Source organism: Phalacrocorax carbo, chromosome 4 (genome assembly GCF_963921805.1).
Source record: "Phalacrocorax carbo chromosome 4, bPhaCar2.1, whole genome shotgun sequence".
In the NCBI taxonomy this organism is placed as follows: domain Eukaryota; kingdom Metazoa; phylum Chordata; class Aves; order Suliformes; family Phalacrocoracidae; genus Phalacrocorax; species Phalacrocorax carbo.
In genome coordinates this window covers 36,314,894-36,335,237 of record NC_087516.1, presented here as the reverse complement: position 1 = coordinate 36,335,237, position 20,344 = coordinate 36,314,894, and the positions used below count along the sequence as shown (strand labels likewise).

General features: G+C 39.2%; 1 protein-coding gene across 2 annotated transcripts in view; it reads left to right on the top strand.

Moving 5' to 3' along the window:
- The window catches only part of SNX25 (sorting nexin 25), a 92,959-nt gene that overhangs the window by 56,523 nt on the left and 16,092 nt on the right, over positions 1 to 20,344 (top strand). For both annotated transcript variants that reach the window (XM_064449606.1, XM_064449605.1), the window contains exons 8-11: positions 6,588 to 6,719; positions 8,662 to 8,937; positions 13,051 to 13,206; positions 16,909 to 17,040. In XM_064449606.1, coding sequence (XP_064305676.1) covers positions 6,588 to 6,719; positions 8,662 to 8,937; positions 13,051 to 13,206; positions 16,909 to 17,040 — 696 coding nt within the window. The remainder of the gene's footprint in view (positions 1 to 6,587; positions 6,720 to 8,661; positions 8,938 to 13,050; positions 13,207 to 16,908; positions 17,041 to 20,344) is intronic.

Below are 20,344 nucleotides of genomic sequence, written 5' to 3'. Positions count from 1 at the left end.
GCATAGTTTATCTTGGGAAAAGATAACTGAAGTACCTGAAAAGACATACTGATATCTTAGCTTGGAATATTGATAAATGTAAAACTTCATAAAGGATTGAGTGGCTGGTAAGCATGTGTAACTCTTCAGACGTATTGCATGTAGCAAGTTACTAAGGATATGGTAGTGGCCTTTCTGAAGGTAGCAGCTTGCTTTCAAATAAAAGATTGCCATCACATGTACAATGTTTCTTTGGCCCTTGTTATATTTACTGTAGGAAATACCTGGGGGTTTTGCAAATACCGAGTTATTCAAAAACAAACACTTAGCTTGTGGAAGGCAATTGACAAAATTAAGGGCAGTCATTGCAGAAAAACTCTGGTAAAGCTGTTGAGCGAATGCTGTTTTTCAACATCACTGTAGTCTGGAATTTAAAAAACTACTGTTGTATTAGCCAGTATCTACAAAAATAAAATCATGGCTACCTATCCTTGCTAAACGTTTAAGTTTAGTGACTTCCTTCTGTCGTCTACTCTGTCCCCTTTGGGCAAAGCACAGTAATTGATGTATTCAAATTAAAAAGAAGATTTTTATCTTTTTTGTGTAGGTAGAAGTTATCCCTTCATGCAAGGATTAATTTTCATTAAGTTCTTATAATAATTGTAGCTTAGTGGCACGTAAGAAAAACTTGCATGACAGAGAAATAGTTCTTATTATTTGTGGTTTTGTCTTTCTTGAGTAAGGTCTAAAAGAGAGCAATTCCCTACCCCCCACTCATCCTTAAAGCATGGTTTCAGATGGCGTGTCATAGATTGTGCCAAGGCACTCCTGATCTATTTCCTGAAGTTTGGTGTAGCAAGAGATGCCAAGGAGAAAAGGAAAGAGGGAAGCATGTGGCAGCACCGCGTGAGCCACTGGTGCCGCTTTCAATGCCTACTGAGATGTTATGGGCTTTCCAGGATAGATATATGGTAAGGTAAGGTTGTTCAGGGATGGGGTCAAGTAGTGAAGCTGCACTGAATAGGGACAGGGATTGGTCAAAAATATAATAAAATATAATTGAAATCAAGGAATTCCTGTTGTTAATATTGAATGTTTTATGACCCAAGGGATTTTTGGTGTGAGCTGCTGACCCATGGGTATATCTTACAGATACACCCATGAGCAGCTCCATATTGAGTTAATGGTACTATTAACAGGAGTAAAGACTCCTTGCACGGGCACTTGTTGTAGTGATGGTGGAAACAATGGGATCCAGGGCTGCTCTGCTTCTAAGCTTTTGATGTGTTTCTACGAAGAAGTCGTAGAACGCCCTCCCCACCCATGTCAGCGTAGAAAATAGGAAAACTGCTTCTCTCTTCTATTGTTCCCAACTCTCTTGCCAGGAAAGAGGCTGAGGGAGGCTGGATGAGAGACAGAGGCCATGGTGTTCTCTTCTGAGCACAGAAAAATGCCCAGGGCTTGGCTGAGGAAGGGGACTCCTCACTGTTGCTGCTTCCCATCCTCTTCCTGCATTGCTGTTGCTGCAGTCTGAGTTCTTATTTCAAGGCAGCCAGTGATATTTTGGATGCTGGGCCCTCCTCTGTGGGCGGTATTGACTGAGCACTCAGGCCTTTCTCTAACCAAAAGGAAAAGGCGTTATTTGGGATTTAGTAGATAAGATGGTATTGGTATGTCGCTGCTGGTGGCCCATAACCTCTCTTTAGAGCCTGGCTGTGCCGGCTCTTCTGTTAAGCTAGCACTTAAGAATTAACTGAAGAATAATGAGCTTGTGTAGAAGAAACCGCAAGTTTGCCTTCCTTTCTTCAACTTGCATGAAATAGGTCAGCAATGGTGTTTTAAATTATTATTTTATGTAAGTGTGGTACAGAAGCTTAAATACATGACTAACTTTGGGGAATTTCTGGTACTATTTGGACAAAGAACAAATTGACTAGTGACTGGTTTGGTTTCATTTCTGCATCCTACAGAAAGCTTTCTCTTCCCTGCAGTAGTAGGGGAGTAATAGCATTGCTGGTAAAAGTCTTTAATGCATATTCTGATTATGGGCTTAAATGGATGGATTATTTGGAGCTGCCAATGTTCTCCTCACAATTTAAGAAACAAAAATTACATGCTTTGAAAACTGGTGGGTTTTTTTTTCCTTTCACAATAGAAACTAATTATAAAACAGTGTCAGTTTTCTGTTTGATAAATACATAAAAGTATGGGACTGTATGGACTTTGCACATGCCTTACTCACCTGATTATCGTGACTCCAGGTTCTCTAGGGAAATCCTGAATGTGTGAACTATAATCAAATGTTTATAAGCAAGCAAGCAAGCAAACCACAGCTAATCTCTGAATCTGAATTCTGTCATTAGCTTTGATACTGATTTACACACTGCCCTGGGTGTTAGATTTGCTTTCAGAGAAAATGCAGTTTGAATTAGTGTAAGAATAACGCATCTCTTCTAATCGACTTACAGTCAGTGCAGTTTTGGTCCTTTTTCTTAGGCACTGCACCTGCACAGTACTGCAGTAATTCATTGAGTTCCTGTTGACTGTGTTTATTCAGCAAACCATTTGTTTGATCTGTTGTGTTCAGGGCAACAGTCACATCACTGCATCTGTGAGATTTGATGTGTGGAGTCACAGCATCTCCTTAGCAGAGCTGTTTCATGAACCATGGGTGGTAGGAGGAGCTCTGGGGATCTGATCCTTGACTAGCTGTGAAATAGCAAGGAAGCCATCTGAGCGTATTTTGAGGCACAGGCAGTTCATGATTGTAATCCTGATGGTGAAGAGTAAGTTGAAACTCCCGCAGAAGACCTTGCTTCCACCACACCTGCTGATAGATGCTGATTTAACTGGTGACTGATCAGATTTTCACTGAGATTTCTGAGCTTCAGGTTGTGAGATCACATTATGTCAGGGTACCTCATGGTACAGAATTTTTGAGGATATAAAAAAAGTGAGTTTCAATCGTTGCTCCCCTGTTGCCTGAAGATGCGGGTTTCTTATGACAGAAGTATGTTCATGAACATGAGTCTCGGAATTCTCTATTAGTTTATGTGCAGTAAATAGCCAGGTACCTTACGTAGTATATGCTTCCTGATAGGTAACTAACAATTGCATTTAGTTCAGCTACTGCTGTATATGACAAAGATATCCTTCTGATTACTTCCTTCTTTGTAAAGAATAATGATGAGAATGTATACTTTAATTTTAGTCAGTGTACAGAGAAGCGTTAGTTGATGTTTTTTAAAATGCAGCTTGGAAAGAGACACATTTTTCCAGCATTATTTTTTATATTCATCTTATTCTTGTCTTCTACAAAAAAGAAGAAGAAAAAAATAACCACACACCAAAACAACAAACAAACAAAAAACAACAAATGAAAACAGAAGTCCTGCAGTCTGGCTGTGTGCCATCATCCCAGCAGAGAACATCCACTACTGACCCAAATTCTGTTCACCTCACCCATGACCTGCAGTGCCATTACTAACTGCACTGTGGTTATTCATTATAGGCCAGTGTGGCTGTAGCAAATGGGAACCTGGTGTGTTGCAAAGAGATACAGCACAGTGCATCTGTTGTCTGGTGCCTGTACAGACCCTTCCAAATTAAGTAGTTATTTTGTGTTCCTCTCCAGAGAGAGGTCGTGACTATCTTTAGGGAATGGCCAAGACCAGGTCTCTGCTATTCTGTGTGCATATGTGATGGATGCTGGTTAAAGCACCCCACTGAGGGGTGCGTTTGTGTGGAATTCAATCCCTTCCTAGTATTTGACAGAGCCTGTGACCAGCTGTGGTATGTTAGGTACTTTCCTATTGGACCAGGGAATGGATGTAGCAGCAGTAAAGCTGTTGTTTTTCTGAACCCAGAAGCTGCTCTTGAGTTAAAAGAACTTGAAGAGTTGCTGTTGAGGCTGATAATTCTAAGAGGATATCTGCTAACTGGATATTAGATTTGAGGGTTTACACACACAGTAATACGTGCATGTGTGCCAACATAGCTTAGAGCTTTGTACTCTGATCTGTGGTGATACTGAGTCATAAAATGATCTTTTGCTGACAATTACAAATCACTGCAAAACCTCATTCTTTAAATCAGACAGGGAAGGATCCTCCACAGAATACTTCCTGGAGTGCATGCATTTGATAACAACTTAGCACCACAAACCTAAAAACTTCCTTTGTCCATTGTTGTAATTGAAGTCTTAATAATATTTATAGTACAGTGTTTGTAACATACTTAATTCCAGGATAGTCAAGCCCTAAACAAACAAAAACCTAAAAGAAAACTTTGTGAGGTCTCATTTCTGCAAGAGAAGTTTAAATAAGCTTTTCTGTCCACTAACTTATTTTGTTGAAGTATTTCAGTTTGCAAAGTAACTACTGGGAGGTTTGTGTAGCAGCTTTAGTATGCACTGACACTTCAATGACCATGGGCACCTGTGCAATGGGTCCTTTGTTAGGTTGTACTTGCCTTGCTCCCTGCAGCAGCACTTACCAACAATTACCTTTGGGAGTGAGTGTTTGTTAATTACCCTCCTTGCTGGCAGCTTGGGTAGGGATACCTTGGATAATAGGGGCATAGAGACCAAGGTGACCTCTCGCTCAAGAAGTGATGGTAGGCGTTCCACATGGCGAGTGATTTAGTACCTCTGCTATCATTTACAGGGTTGACAGTCCTGGAGATGGTGAAGATCTCCGTTCACGAGGCTGGAAGACCTCTTCCGCTTGTATTTTAAATCATTGTCCTTGATAAAATGATTGAATAGAAAGTATGATGAGGCACAGCAAAGAGGCTAAAACACAGACAGACTGGCCTTTGAATTGTCATCTCTGTGTTCTTCTCTTTGGCAGTCTGATCACCATTTCTGTAATAAGCCTAGCTTCAGCAAGCCTCTCTGTGGTGTTCAATGAGGATTATAGGGTGAGCTCTGAAAGGCAGAAATTTATGTTGAAGAGCCTGAATAGCTCTTTAGCTAAGAGCAAGCCATGTTCAGATTATATTGGTATGGTGAAGGATGAAGGGAGGAATGGCACATGAATGTCACTGAGGAACTTTGAAGATGAAAATAAGCATTTCAGCTGAGACAAACACAATTTACTTAAACAGTACCCAAAATCTGGGGGAGCTGTTTTAGACAAAACATAGGAGGCTACAGTTTTTGGAGAACCTTCTATAAAGTTCGTTAAGGAAGTGACTTGTGCTAGTAATGGCATACATGTACATGTATGGGTTTTCCTCCTGTACAGCTTGAGTCCAGTGAACCATTTTTCCTAAATATAGCTTGGTGGTAGAGCCTCGCAGGTGCTAGGTTTAGAAAAATAGGTGGCCTTCCCAAAGAGAGAGATGCTGATACATAACCTGAATTATATTATTATTAGGTATCAGAAAACCTGTATTAGAGAAATTATTAATGCCTCAATCTCAGTTGGAATTCATGTCTTGCTCTGTACTTTGCTATAAAATGCAAAGTCATAGGAAGCTAAGAGTCATTAGGCCCAGCGCTTAAGGACCTGCTTTTCTTTTCAAAGAAAAAGGTGCGGGTTGGATGGTGTCGGTGAGGTACAAGCCAAGAGACCAAGACCACTACCACTCTGGTGTATTTGGATTCCTGCAATATAAGTAACGGCACTAAATGAGCTATGGGAAAACTGGTTCAGCTGCTAGGCTGAAAAGTTGGAGAGGAAGGGGTGTTTAGTTTTGAGATGGTGTTTTGAAAATTGGTCCCATTTTTCAGAGAAAGCCAAGCTTGTTAATTTTGTTCAACATGGGAAGATCTGTTAATTTTGTCAGGGATGTGGGTTTTCTTCAGGTGTTTGTCTCAAAGAAAAGGCCTGGATTCACAACAACAGTAGAGGATGAGGAAATAATGGTTTTTTAATCCAACAGTTTAATGGCTGCAGCATCTGCTTGGGTGTCAGAAGCCTGTGTTTCATTTTGGTTTCTGCTTGATGTACACTCTCCTCTCAGGAAGAGTCCTGAGCATTATATCACAGCCTGTACTCTTCCCTGGCTGCATTTCTGATAGATGCTTTTCAATAACAGTTAATGGGAACTGGCCACCAAATTCCCTGGCTGCCAGGGTAAAGAACTACACTCCATCTTTTCTATGCTCCTGGGAATAATTGAGATACATTTCAAAGCTCTGTGGCCTGTGGCATGGAAACTGTTGGTGTTACTCTGATTCAAGCAAAGAACAGACCGGTTAGCTTTCGGCTTCCCTCTGACTTGCAGGAGCACTGGGAGTTAAAATTTTGGCAATAGCATTTCATGAATGACTTGAAATGCCATATTAGTCCTTTGATATGTAGTCTTACCTCCTGGACAGAAAACATGTGGAAACATTTTCTGTCTGGTAGGAACATAGGCAGCTTCATCTTCTAAACACATAAAACTTGTTTTTTATTGTTACGTTTTTAAACAAAAGAAAACTATTACTGTAGAAGGTTTGTGCAGTTGAATCTAGTCCACGTGTTTGTGGGTTGCGTGGTGCTCTGGGGCACATCAAGTGAAAAGATTTTTTTTTTTTTATTTTTCCCCCCCATAATGGGTGGAGAGGAGCTAGAGATAGGTGTTTTCCCAGGTTTTACTCTCAGTTTTCCTTTCTTCAGATTCTTCAGTTTGAAGAAATTTTGGCCAACCCTTCATACCGAGAGCACTTCCGAATCTACATGGAAAGGATGGACAAGATGGCTTTGATTGGTCTTTGGGAGTCTGTGGAGTATCTGAAGAATGCTAACAAGGTGGAGGAAATTGCAAGTCCATGCGGCTTGTACATTAACTGGAATATCTGCTTGTTGTGATCTTGATGTTAGGAAATGTCTTTGTGCTTATGCTTTTAAAATAGTAGTACCATAGGATGGGTGCTAAGCGATTTTTAAAATTATTATTATTATTATTTTTTAATTCTTCGTGTCAGTGTTTGGGGATAATATGGCAATTAAAAATTGTGGGCTGTTGTGATGATGGTTTATTGTTTTGTGTAGCAACATGACCTGTAAAAAGCATACTTGGTGTGCAAAAGTAGTAGAATTATTTCCCCCTCCACCAGAGCAAAAGCTTGCAGTAATATATGCCTAAAGCCAATATCAGCTCATGTGAAACTTAAAAGTACGTTATAGTTTGATAGTCTGTACCTAAACTTCTCATCTTGCTAATTACAGGTAGCTCATTCAATCCAAACACATGAAAATTTGTGCATATATGTCATCTTAAATCCTTTTGAAAAAGAGATTTTCCTTTAAAAGACCTCTTTCTCTCCCTGTTCTGTTGCTATATAAGCAGCTAAGTTTCTTCAGAAATGCTGCACTACTGCAAGAGGGAAGAGACAATTGCTATATTGTAATTTGTGCTAAAATAAAGTAGGATTGAGAACCCCGAAACAGGGATAGGAATTATCACTTAGATTTGCAAGTAGTATCCTGGAGCAATGGTGCAGAGCAAGAATGTAGAGGACAAATTTGCTGTTTGTGAGCAGTGGGGTGGATTTTGAGGGGAAACTCTTTTAAACCTCCAGGATTCACACTACCATGAAATTCAAATTTCATTATTATCAGTTAACTTTTTATTCACTGTAGTTTTATTACTCTCCTATGTAAAAAGATTCTAGTTCATTGGAAAACACACCTAACGTCCTGTAACCCAAGTGGCAAATTGTGGAGTGTGAGCAGTGAGCCATTAATACGATCTGCAGAAATGGCTAACAACCAACTCAAGCTAGAAAGCTTTCATAAAAAGGGTTTGTGAGGCACTGTGAAGAGAGTTGTATAAATCAGTTCTGCTTTGCAAACTGCTTGTGACTGAGAAAGGTACTAGAAATCATTTTATGACCTTTCAGCTGTGATTTTTCTCTCCTTGTGTTCAAAACAATATATATAGTACCTTTATTTGAGATTTGCCTCTTTTTTTTAAAAAAATAAATTTTATCATACTCTGCTCCTGTTGCTCAATGGAGTGTTAGGGTTGTCTGCCACTACAGGGGCAGCTCTGATTATAAAATAGCATGATGCAGCCGTGTGGCTGTGATATTGCCACATAAGGCAGACAAGCATATTGTGCCGTACTAAGGGAGTAGGTGAAACGTTTTTAATTCGGGTCAGTTTAGAGAGAAGGTCATGGGCTGTGCTGGGTTACTTCCTCTCTTTCCTGTTCATTACTTCCACGTTCAGTCCTGTGCACTGTTCTGTACTCAGTGGAAACACTAGGCCTTGTGTACTGGTAAATGTCTCTTCAGGTGTGCTTTTTTCTTTTTTTCCCCCCTCAAAAATTAATTAGTCACAAAAGAAGTGAGTTGATCCTGATCAGCAGAAGAGCCGATGCAGCTGAACTCTACAATCTGAACTTAAAATGGTGACCACAATGTTGCTCTAGCAATTTTTTTCCTTTTAATACCAGCTTTTGGAGAATACTTTTTAAAAAACAGTGGCTATGGAAGCTATGGTAACTTTAGATCACAGCTGTTTCTTCACTTAGCAAATATTGATATTTATCTTGTGAAATTGACTGCTTAGCATAGGTGCATGGGCAGAGTGCTTGATATCAGTAAGAGATTCACAGATGTGTTCTCATACATCTGGGTGTGAAATCATCTTGGATCATCCTTCAAATTATGCACCTGGATCCTGAGTCATCCTGATGTTTTTAACGTTTTATTATTCTCCCTCTCTCCCCCTCCTTGCTTCCTAGGCTGAAATACCTCAACTGGTGAGTGAAATTTATCAGAATTTTTTTGTGGAAAGCAGAGAAATACCTGTGGAAAAATCCCTTTATAAAGAAATACAGCAAAGTCTCGTGGGAAATAAAGGCATTGAAGTATTCTACAGAATTCAGGCAGATGTTTACGAAACTCTAAAGGACAGATATTACCCCTCATTCATTGTCAGTGATTTATATGAGAGATCAGTCAAGAAGGAAGAAGAAAGAAGTTCTGCTCAGCCAACTTCTGAGGACAAAGATGAAGTGGTGAGTCACATGGACAACTTCTTTCACTGTTATTGAAGGTGATCTGAAGACAATCCTGAGTAAAGTGTATAGTACCATCGTCTGTCCTTGAGCTTTGGGTTACTTTTTGGTTTTTTCCCCCGATACATTTATAAATATCATCACTCTTGTAGTTTCATCAGGTAAACCTGTTACGTTTACAAGCTCTTTGAAACAAAATGGTACAAAGTGACTGACTACTTGAAATCAGTTAAAGAAGATATTTCTGATTTCCAAGCCTTTTGTATTCCCTTTATTTCATTACGCTCCTTAGTATCAGAGACTGCAAAACATACCTCATGCAAACTGAGCTACTCTGCTTTTCAGTGAAGGAAATCACACAAACATCAGTAGGTTTCTGTCTAGATGTTGTCTGTCCCTGTACCCCATGCATTTCCTAGGTACTAAATAGATATTAAAAGTTGCATAACAGGGGACAAAAGGTAATGGAAAATATAATCTCAGTGCTTTTTTAATTACTCTATTGAATAAAGTAATAGGCTATGGTGGAAGATAAAACAGATTAAAATAGGACTGGAACTGGAAGTACTAAAACAGAGCATTCAAAATGTCATAAGCAGTAACCCTTCAGCAGCTCTCTTGGGGAAAGTTTTTTCAGTGGGTTCTCTAAATCGGTCATGTTTGGGCAACTTGTCTTACGTTTATCTAAGAACATTTTGACAAGAGCATCTCCCAGACTAGCGAGCATCTTTCAGCCAGGCTGCCGCTTCAGATCAGCGTGAATATCTTCATTTTACATGTGAACTTGCTCAGAACACCATGAAGTATAATAGTTTGTGTAGAAGTGCATCTAAATGGACAAATAAAAAGCAGAACCCCGAGGTGCTGATCTACATTCTGCCATTTAGAAACAATTTTTCCAGAACCTAAAGCTTTTGTATTTACTGCTTAAATATGACTTTAATTTCTGTAGGTGAGCTATTATAGTCTCTGTAGTCCGCATACCAGCAAATCTGCAGAGGTGAGCACCTACAAGTAAATTACTTCCAATATGAACTTTTAGAGCTTGCTGAATTTTTCATTGTTTGTTTTTTCCCTGTATTCTTGATAAAAGATTCAAGACACGTTTCCCCCTTTTCTCACTTGCTCACTCAGCTATGTGTTGAAGGTGGTAGGTACTTCACAGATTTTCTGTCCTTGTGTTTGCAATCACTGGGATTTTGAGAAAAGACTGTTACTGATTTTGTCCAGAATTTTATATAAGTATTAAAAGTTGTGTCTTTGAATCTCTTTATATATTTTATTCAGAGTCTAACAGAGATAACTGTTTTGATAAGAAAACTGACACAACACTTTAGGACTAGCTGTCCTCTGTCAGATAACATTTTCTATAGCTGCAGAAAAGTTAGATTTTTGACATCAGCATCATCTGTCCTTCCTCTGAGTCCTTGGATATATATGTGCCAGATTTGAAGGCTGTGTCTGCTGTGAAACCTTGAAGACCTAATATATTGCCAAGTTTGTTTATATGGTTAAAGCTTTTTCTTTTTTTGCATTTTTAACAACAAATTAAGTATGAAGTTGTATATATGGTTAGAGCATCTCTTGAATAGAGCAGTCCTAATCGCTCAGTGCCATGCTTCAGGGTCTCTGAGGTGACAATAAATTATAAGGAATTCTTCTTTCTGAAGCTTCCAGTGGGCTTTCATATGTTGGTGAAAATGCACTACTGGCTAATAGGTTTGGGGTTTTTTTTTTCCCCTCCCCATGTACAGGGAATCATAGCTGAGAAATCTGGTGTTTCTGGATGGATCCATATTGATAGCAAATACTAATTGTTTTCCTCCTAGTTTGTGTTTTGGAGGTCTATGTCCTCACTTTCTGGGCCACTGTGGGAGTTACCTATGTTAATTTTCTATAAATTTCACTATTACAGCTGGAGAGGTAAAAAGCCATGTAGTGTCCTCGTGGAGGGGAGGACAAAGGGCTGAGCCCTGATTAAACATGAGAGAATCAAATCAGAAGATAGGAATCAGGACAAGGCCAGATTCAGCTGGTTCTGCGCGTGGAATAGGCTCTTTCTTCTTCCTTCCAACCCATCATTTTTTTTTGCTCCTTGGACAAACCTTCAAGAGCTCATGAGAAGACATAAAAATACAGAAGAAAGCAGTGCCTGCATTCACCACTTTGATGAAAGATGGTCTGGTGGTTGCATCGGTGCTGCGTGTGTCAGATTGCTAAAATAAGCCCAAAGTCTGCGTTCTGCAGCGCTTCACAAAGGAAGTCATTATCAGATAAGCAATCAGGGGAAAACAGCACAATCCTTTATGACCTAAGCTTTGAGTCTGGTTATTTGAGAATTCAAATATAGGTAGCTTGTTATCTTGTAATTCTAGCATTTTTGTGGTAAAACTAGTGATTTAGCAGTGTTGTTTGCTCTAAGTGTCTGAAATTGTTAATGACGGAGAAATTATGTAGCTTACCTCTGGGAGCAGAGCCTTACTGATTTGTAATTAATTTCAACCCTTTGATTACTAGAATCAAAATTCATACGAAAAGTCTTTTAATTCTTCAACGTTGAAAATAGCGTTTTTGATTCTTTCTGACCTCTGTGCTTCCCAACGAATATAAGTTTTTATTTTACGGCTCTGTTCAACAGCATTTTGAATAACAGCCAGTGTTGTTGTTATTATTTGTATTATTGTAGTGCCGGGAGATGACAACAAGCTTCCATGAGCTGAGCTCTGTACACATGCTTGGAGGCAGTCTTTGACCTGAGGAGTTTAGAGGCTATGCAGAACAGACAGAAGAAAGGACGGGGCATAGAGCTAATGTTATTTACTCAGCCACAGAGCAGGCAAATGCAGAGCTGGAAAGGGCATGGATTTCTTAGCCCAGAACTCCTGACTTCTGCATTATGTTACTCTCCCTTATGAGAATCACACTAAGGAGATTAATTATTGTTGCTACTGTGTCTCTTCTCAGGCTTTTTTTTACTAAGATGTAAAATACTGCAGAATTTGCTGTAGGATTGTCTCCTGTGAAACTCTCAGAACTTAGAAGGAAATCTCATACTCTACTATTAGCTCTTTCTTAATTATATAAAGATACAGCGTACTTAGTGGGAATATCATTAAATAACACAGAACTCTCGTTCAGGATATCAGATTCATAGCTTCCCACAGATAAATTAAGATATATTCCGCCACAAGCAGACCTCAAAGATCTTTGAACATGGCAACAGTAACATCACAGTGCTGTGCTTGCTGGATCTCAAGGTCTTCATGCCTATTGGGGGAAGTACAGGAAGAAAGAGGAGGCTGAGACAAATGCCAAAAGGTGTTAAAGAGAATTTCACTGAAGGGTGTGAAGTTCTCTATTTTTTTGCATGCCTGTAGTACACAGGATGGAAAAGCTATTGGTTTGTCTGAATGAATATAAGAAAATTATATATGAGTTTAGGGTAATGCATATGTGCTTTTAACAAATTTTTATTAATACTTCTAAAAACAGTAAAATCTGTTTATGAAAAGAAGAGACTTGGTTTAGTTTTTTCTACAGGCTGATAAATCTGTTTTGTGAACATTTATGGGAGGCAGGACTGTTTGTTTAAACTATGGGGGTTTTTTTGGTTTTGTTGGTGTGTCCTGCCCCGCCCCATATCGTTAACTTTCAGCTCAGAGCTAAATATTTGCTTTTCTATCTGACTTGGAATATTGGTCATGATTACTAAGCTGTTGTTGCTTTTAAAATAAATTTGGATTCTTCCTCTCATTTACATTAAAGCCATTAGCTTGAAGGTCATTTTACACAGTTGGCAAGAGGTGCCAAAGAGCTGTAGTTATAAATGGTAATGAGACTTTGTCTGATTTTTGGTTTTTTGTTTGTGTAGTTGTTTTTTGGGTTTGTGTTTGGTTTGGTTTGGGGGTGGGGAGGAGCATTTTTGGAGTCTTTTTTACCAGACTTATGTTTCATGTGGGTTCCAACCAGGAATATCTGTTTAGAATCCGTTATACCTACATTTTTGTCTATATCAAGAACAAGTATTCTTACACATAAAATGCTTATGGAGTAAACAATAACTGTCTCCTTTTTCATATTAATAATGCATTTACTCCCATTCTCTATTCTTAGAGCCAAGGCTGTGAAGAAGCTACTGAAGAATGCAGCACAGGAATTAATGAACAGGCCAGTTATGCTGTAAATAAACTTCGCCAGCTAAATGACAAGCTTGAGTATAAGAAGCAGGCTCTAAATTCCATATGTAATTCACCAAAACCCGACAAAAAGGTAAGTGTCTTTAGACCATTAGCATCTTCGGTCTTTTTTATGTTATGTATATTTTTGTGTAATATCCAGTTGTCTCGGGCTCTTTTTGGACTGGTCAGATTGCTATTTCAATCAGCCTGTTACAGAAAGTGAAACCACAGCTTAGTTTCAATTGTTTATTTTTTCATTTTTTTTTTTAAAGCTAATGTTACTAAAATTGCAAATATGATTTATATTGCTTCGTTTGTCATAGAATAATGACCTCCATCCCAAGTGGTCTTGCTGCTTTGTCGGTGGCATATAGTGTTTCTTCCTTACATCTCTACCCACCTATATCTGTATAACACTTTATGGCAGCTGGTTTCATGTCCCTGCCGCATCTGCAGCACTGCAGCGAGGGATGTGCTAGTTAACTTCTGCTCCCTCTGCTGGCTTTGAAATAGCACCGCACAATTTCATAATCTACAGCTGTGACTGGCTTGCTCAAATAAAATGGGGAAAAAAACCCCTCCAAACCTATAAAAGTGACTGATTTCCCTTTTAAGGAGCTAGGAGAAATCTGCAGGGCACGCTTTCATTAGACTAAAAATTCTGGGGATGTAATTCTTTGGCTCTCTGTGCGTGGATTTAAAAAGAAAATAAATAAACAACCCTCTTTTCCTTTGCAAAGTGCAACAATTAAGCAATCTAAGAACACGTTCAGGCAGAAGCAAGTGATTTGCATTTGGCTTAGGCCAGCTCATTTGCATTGCTACTGAGGAAAATATTACAGGACTGCTGTTCAGAGGCAGCTGGGCCGAGCTTTTTAGGTGTAATGAGATTGGCTGCAAACGGTAGACAAGTGGGTGAGACAAGTAGCCAAGGCATCTTCCTAAAATGGCTTTCTGCTATGGATGGCCAAAGTGTACCCGGGCATTAGTCATTGCTTGGGACCTGGGTTCTTCGCCCGTTTGTTCCTTCAGTCAGGGCGAGCGCTACGATGCTGGTCTGAGTAGAAGTTGACACCCTGCTCATTCTCTGCTGCCACAGCTCTGGGGATAGTTACCTCTGAGAAGAATGTGGACAGGAGTGTCTGAGGCCACCCTGGCTAGCTTCATTCCCTCTGCCCCTTCCTCATCCCCCTTCTGCCAGAGGTTACTGCAGACAACTGGAAATGTGTCCACCCCAGCAGCTGTTCTGGGGTGTCCTGCTTACAGCTGCTCCGCTGTGTGTGTTCGGAGTGGTAAGAGCACAGATGTGTCCCTTTCTTTTTTTTTTTCGTTTTTCTTAATACTTGTATTATTGTAGTACCATTTACCTGTGGAGCTTTTAAATGGACAGTTAGGGTTGACAGTGTATGAACACCTTGTCACAGGGACTTTATTATTTTCTCCTCTGGACATGGCAGGTAAAAATTTGCTTCTTGGTTATACGAAGTAAAAAATGTCTCTAAATTCCAGTTTTGTGCCTTATGAAGGGGAATATCATACACATTTTGCATTACATTTTTTAACCTCAAGCTGTTCCTGGGTTGTTTGTTTTCTCCTTTTGAAACGCCTTTTCTGTGAGACCCATACAAAACATGTATGTACATCTTTAAATGGCTTCTAGCACTGTGCAACTCAGATGCCAGTCAGTCAAGGAAGAAAACTGCTCATTTGAGTTGTGCATGGAATGCTGCTAGTTTTAAAAGAAAATGCTCTGTATGGAGAAGTCTTACTTCAGTTCTTTCTGTGGAATATAAAGAGTAGCAAAGATGATGTGAAAAGATGACAAGCAGTGTCAGGCAGCGTCTCTGATGTACACGGCCCGCTGCTGTAGAAGGTAGCTTGATCTTTGGAGGTCTGTGACTGTGGTGCCACCTTCAGTGTGTGTCTCATGACTGAAGCTCCGCAGCTGTCTCCCTTGGGTCTGTGAGTGCAGTCTCATGACATCCTGTGCAACCACAGTAAATGTGCAGGGACCACATTCTTTCTAGGGTTCAAACTTGTCCTCCTCAGTAGCAAAGCAAAACCTTGAACCTTCCCAACCCAGAGCACTTTCTAGTGCTTGGTGCTTGCTACGCCTCATTTTGAAACAAAACTGAGTGACACAATTGTTGGAAGTAAATGGGACTTTACTGAACAGAAAAATCTGTCCACCTCTGACAGGAATTATGTGGAAGCTGGAGGGGTTTTATGTTAAGTTCTTCAGATCTTTCATACTTTCAGGTGGACCTGTACCAGGATTGAACATAAAGCTCTCTTTGAGAAATTGTAAGAGATGCTCTTGTAACCAACGAGGTTTTAAGTTAAACATTTGTACCACGGGCAAAAAGCTTTAGAAGTGCAAAACAAGTACTAAACAAAAGTGTGTGTGCTTGTGTATGTGTGAGTTAGGCCGTACCATTTGTTTCTGTAGCATTACAGTTGTAACTTTTTTTTCTTTGATATGGAAGTACTATATAACTAAACCTTTTTATAATGTTGCATTCACGTGGATGTACCACTTGTATGTTCCCTTTGCATTCTTGAGAAACAATAGCTATATTCTTTCTATACCTCAGCTCTTGGGGAGGCGAGGATTGTACCCCTTTTAAAGTAGTGGGATTTTCCCTGTATTTTTTTCTCCTAAAACAGTCTTTGTCTTTGAAAATATATACATATTTGAAACAGAATAATAAAATGGATCCGGCATTGTTATGAAGTCTCGGTATTTGTTTTATAAGCGTAGCAGCTACTTACTTATGATTAAACCTATAAATTCTTGCGTATTTATCAATTGTTCCTGGATGCCACTTATAGGAATCTGGGTAAGGGGACTGCAGAGCAATCTGTATGTCAATAGTACATAAAATACAGAGTTATTCTGAAGGTTAGGTATATACTAGAAGGTTGTGATATAGCTGTCATGTAGATAATATTTCACATTTTACATGAGACAAGAATTCTGAAAAAGAATTACTGTAGCTCTGTAGAATGTACCACTTGTGATGCAAGTCGTACAACTAAGACTCTTAAATTTGGCTGTGGTATATTATATTTTAAAAAAAAAATGTCAGCTTCTTTCACTGTGTTTCTAATGTCACATCTTAAGTATACTTCCACCTTTGCTTATCGTACTGTCTCCTGGCAGTATGTATGGTTACTTATTTTTTGCTGAGGCGATGAGAGACACTATTTCTCCTTTATGAGTTTGTGATGGTGAGCTGTGTCTTTATGAGAACATCTTTTTAAATGTGTGCTTTCCACAATAATAAGTTCTTCCCTTTCCAAAACTAAAATGAATTAAGTTGTAACTTCCTGAGTGATTGTTAACATAGAAGTTCCTAGAAATGAAATTATTCCCAGGTTCTTTGGTCACATGATGTGTATCTGAAAACGGTAAGGAGGGTGTCTTCAGTAATGCATATTTCAATAACTGCAGTTTCAAGTTTGTATAAAACATGTGATGTGTAATACGTGTATAGTGTATAATCTTATCTAAAGTGCCTTTTATGTTGACAGTGTGACAGTAGCATGTCCTTCTAACTTCTTTTATATTAGTATTGGGGTTGACTTTAAGGTGACTGTGTATTCTATAAGTTTATATGAGGCATCATAGATTCTCTCATGATTTGTTTTGTTTCCCTCATGATGTGAATTGTTCTTTCTCACCCTGCTTTTGTACCTTTTCTCCTTTCTGAATAGTGTCCCTAAAGACACAACTAACTGTGGTGCACAAGATTTTTCTTACCAATTGTAATCAATAAACTTTCCCCTGCAGATTGTTTCTAAGCTAAAAGATGAAATTTCTCTGATGGAGAGAGAGCACAGTGACCTTCAGCTGCACATTGCAAGAACGGACTGGTGGTGTGAGAATCTTGGCATGTGGAAAGCCTTCATTGTCTCAGGCGAGGTATGTTTGGGGGGAGCAGTTTATGGCTTTTTATCTTCTGGGTCAGTTCAAACTTGCATGAAAAGAATAAAAACCTGTGTACACTTATATCTTTGTGTACACTGTGTATACTTCGTATTTGCTTGGTCGGGGGGAGGAAACCCTAACCTCTTCTGAACTCCTCCTGTTTCCCCAGTGACTTCTACGATGCGTGTACAAAATTTCTAGTTCTCAGACTCTGTTGTAATGGAGTTAGAAAAATACCTATGTGTACACGAACTGGTTTTGGCACTGGGTAAAGTAATTTGCTATCTTAGGGGCATTGTTTTTCATGAGAACTGTCTCTAGTTATATTATCATGCTGTCACACTCGGGTGCAGTAGTGTCTCTGCTATGTCTCAAAGATGCAGTACCTACACTTTTTGTGTTTTGTTTTATTATATTTAATGGCAGTACAGTTTCAAGGGACTATAAAACCCAGAAAGTGCGTGCTTTAGATCTGTAAGTTAAAGGAGAAGTTAGTCTCTTTTTTTTCCCAGTCTTGTTCTGCTCTTCCATTTGGGTTTAGGCAGACAATTGTAGAATGAATATGAAAAAAATTGTAATGGAAACAAAAAGTATTACCATCTCATAGCTTTCTGTTAACACTTGCCATGAAAGGAACTCAGCAAACACTTGTTATGTAGTAACTGTAGGCTCACACCATACATAAGCAATCTTCTTGGCAGTATCACTCAAAGAATTAAAGATTAATTGGATCTCCGCTGGCTTGCCTTCCTGTGCTATTAAGAAAATGTTCCTTAAATAAGTGTAAGTAGTTTCCTTCAGGTATTTTTTCTTGGAAGAAAAAAATGTGCTGCTGAGTTTATTTGGTTGTGTCTTGAGCTCTAGCAAACTATTGATAGGTCGTTGAACTCATTGACTGTAAAAGAAGAAATAAATCCAATATCTTAAAAACTTCAGGTGCCATTTTAAAAAACAGATTGTCAATGTGTAAATGTCTGGGTTTATTTTTGTTTTAATGCTGTTCGCCGGTGACACGGCTGAGAACAGTGAGGCTCTTAAGTTGTCTTTAAAAGTTCTCTGTAGATTTTGAAGTCTGGTTTTAAAAAAAAACCGGAAATACTGTGTGCAGCAGAACTGCAGAACAGCAGCTTTCTGGTAAGGGGCACCATAGAGAACTGCCAAACATCTCCCTTCTTATGAGAAGGTGGTTCAGCTAAATAAGAGGGTTGGGAGAGGCTTCTAATTACTTGCTGCCTTAACTATAACTCATGAGCAGTACTGGATTAGATAATTAAATGTAGGATTGCATTAATTGTGCTGTTTGCAGCTTTGTGCTTCAAAGGGTAGGCTGGAGAAAACGTTAATGTTGTAGTTATCCACATTAATTAATTGCTCGGGAATGTTCTGGCTGCAGCTGATGATTTCAAGGGGTGTGGATATCTGCAAAATACACAGTTGCTAATTCTAGCATATAGCTCTGATTTCAGAGAGAGAAAAACCTGGTGGCTCCATGTTTTTTGCAAAAAAAGCTTAGTAAAAGTAAATTTTGCTATAGAATTTGTACTAATACAGTTAATAGATAATGCATAAAAAACTAGAATTACTTAAGACTTGAGAGAAACTTTGTGTCCAAACCGTTGTTTGTATTCTCTTAGCTTGAATCTTTCAGTCTTTATAGTTTTGAGTCATATAAATGCACTAGCTCTGTGTGTGAAATATATATATATGTTTAAAAAAAACAGTATAAAGGATATAACCTACAGGTCTCTTTTGGTAACTGATATTTCTGATAAAACCATCTTTGGAGAGTCAGTGTTTTGTCTGGTTGGCAGATGTTGAAAAAATGACAGTGGGGACATGCAGAAGGAGGGGCTCCCATGATAACTCATCTAATTCTGAGTCACTTCTCCATGACAGGTATATTCCCCCCATACCAGCAGCTATAAAACTTAAAGCTACGTAACCTGACCTGCTCTACTTTAATGGGTTTGGCCTTGTATTGTTCCTTATTGTAGCAGATGGTCTGCCTCCTCTGTCCAAAGAAAGAAGAATGTTTTGGAGCATAACATCTTTTTACAAATATATTGCTTTCATAAGGAATGGAGTTTGTAGATTTGAATAAGGTGAAAAAATAGCTTGTCCTACTTATTTAAATATCTTGGAATTTAGGATGTTTGTGCTCAGTGGAAGTTAAGTAAATTAGCTTCCTGTGAACTGAGAACAGCGGTGTGCCTGATATGCCTCCTGCATGGTCTTTCTAAGTTGAATAGGGACTTCTTTTTCTTAATAGCAGTCTGGTTAGCCCCTATTTCACTGCTGCACAGCTTGGGTGGGCTGTTCCAGAGAGCTGCTCTGACTGAAGGAGGTTTCTGGTGAGTCATTCAGTTCTTCATTGGCTTAATGACTGGGCTAATTTTTGTTAATGTGTAATCATTCCTAATGGATGTCTGGACCAGCCCTTAGTGTTTCTAACAGGTGATTTAAGAGCTTTCCTTGGCAGCTTGTTACTCTACTGAACTATTGCAGTTTTTGCTAATGTTAAGTTTACATTTTACCTACTGCAGCTAGTAGCTGTAGCTTGTCCTGAGAAGTATTTAATATTTGTTCCTCACTTGTTTTTGCAAAATATCATTGCATGTTTCTTACTGTTACCACACCACACACCCTAGTAAGAGGTGCTCGCCTCTGGCACGTGCCTTGTAGGTTTTATTAATGGGTGTAGGTGTGTCAACACCCTCATATCTCTCTCTATCCACTTTAGGATTTGTGCCTTACGGGGAGAAGGTAGAAAAGCAAATGCACAAGTACTTAAGCTGGTCAAAAATTTTGCTTTCTTAAGAAGATCCTGAAGGCTTTCAGATATTTATATGAGGGCGTTTGAAGGGAGTTGTAATGTGTCTCCATCTAGTAATTAGAAATTAAATGATTCTGCACGTGGATCCTAACTTGAAAGCAGGAGTACTTAGTCCTCCCATTTTGAGAATGTGCTTCCAGAGGGATGACTCTCCTGACAGTTACTGTTCAGGTGACCCTACACCCATGCAAATCCCTGCCCTGGGGACAAATGTGTAATGGAGGATGATATGCATGATTCAGATCAGCATTTTCAGCACTGATTTCCCAGTTTTCCAAAGCAGCTGCCAGGAAGTGTTTGTGAGTCACCTACAAACAACAATCCAATCTAGCTCAGGGGTAGACAGGGCAGGGACTGTTGCAGGAGATCCCAGTCCCTCTGTGCCGGGTCCCTTTGACCTACATTTTGGAGGCTATTCAAGCATCTCTTTCTGTGGTAGTCTGGCAGGAGAAAGGCAGTTCCCCC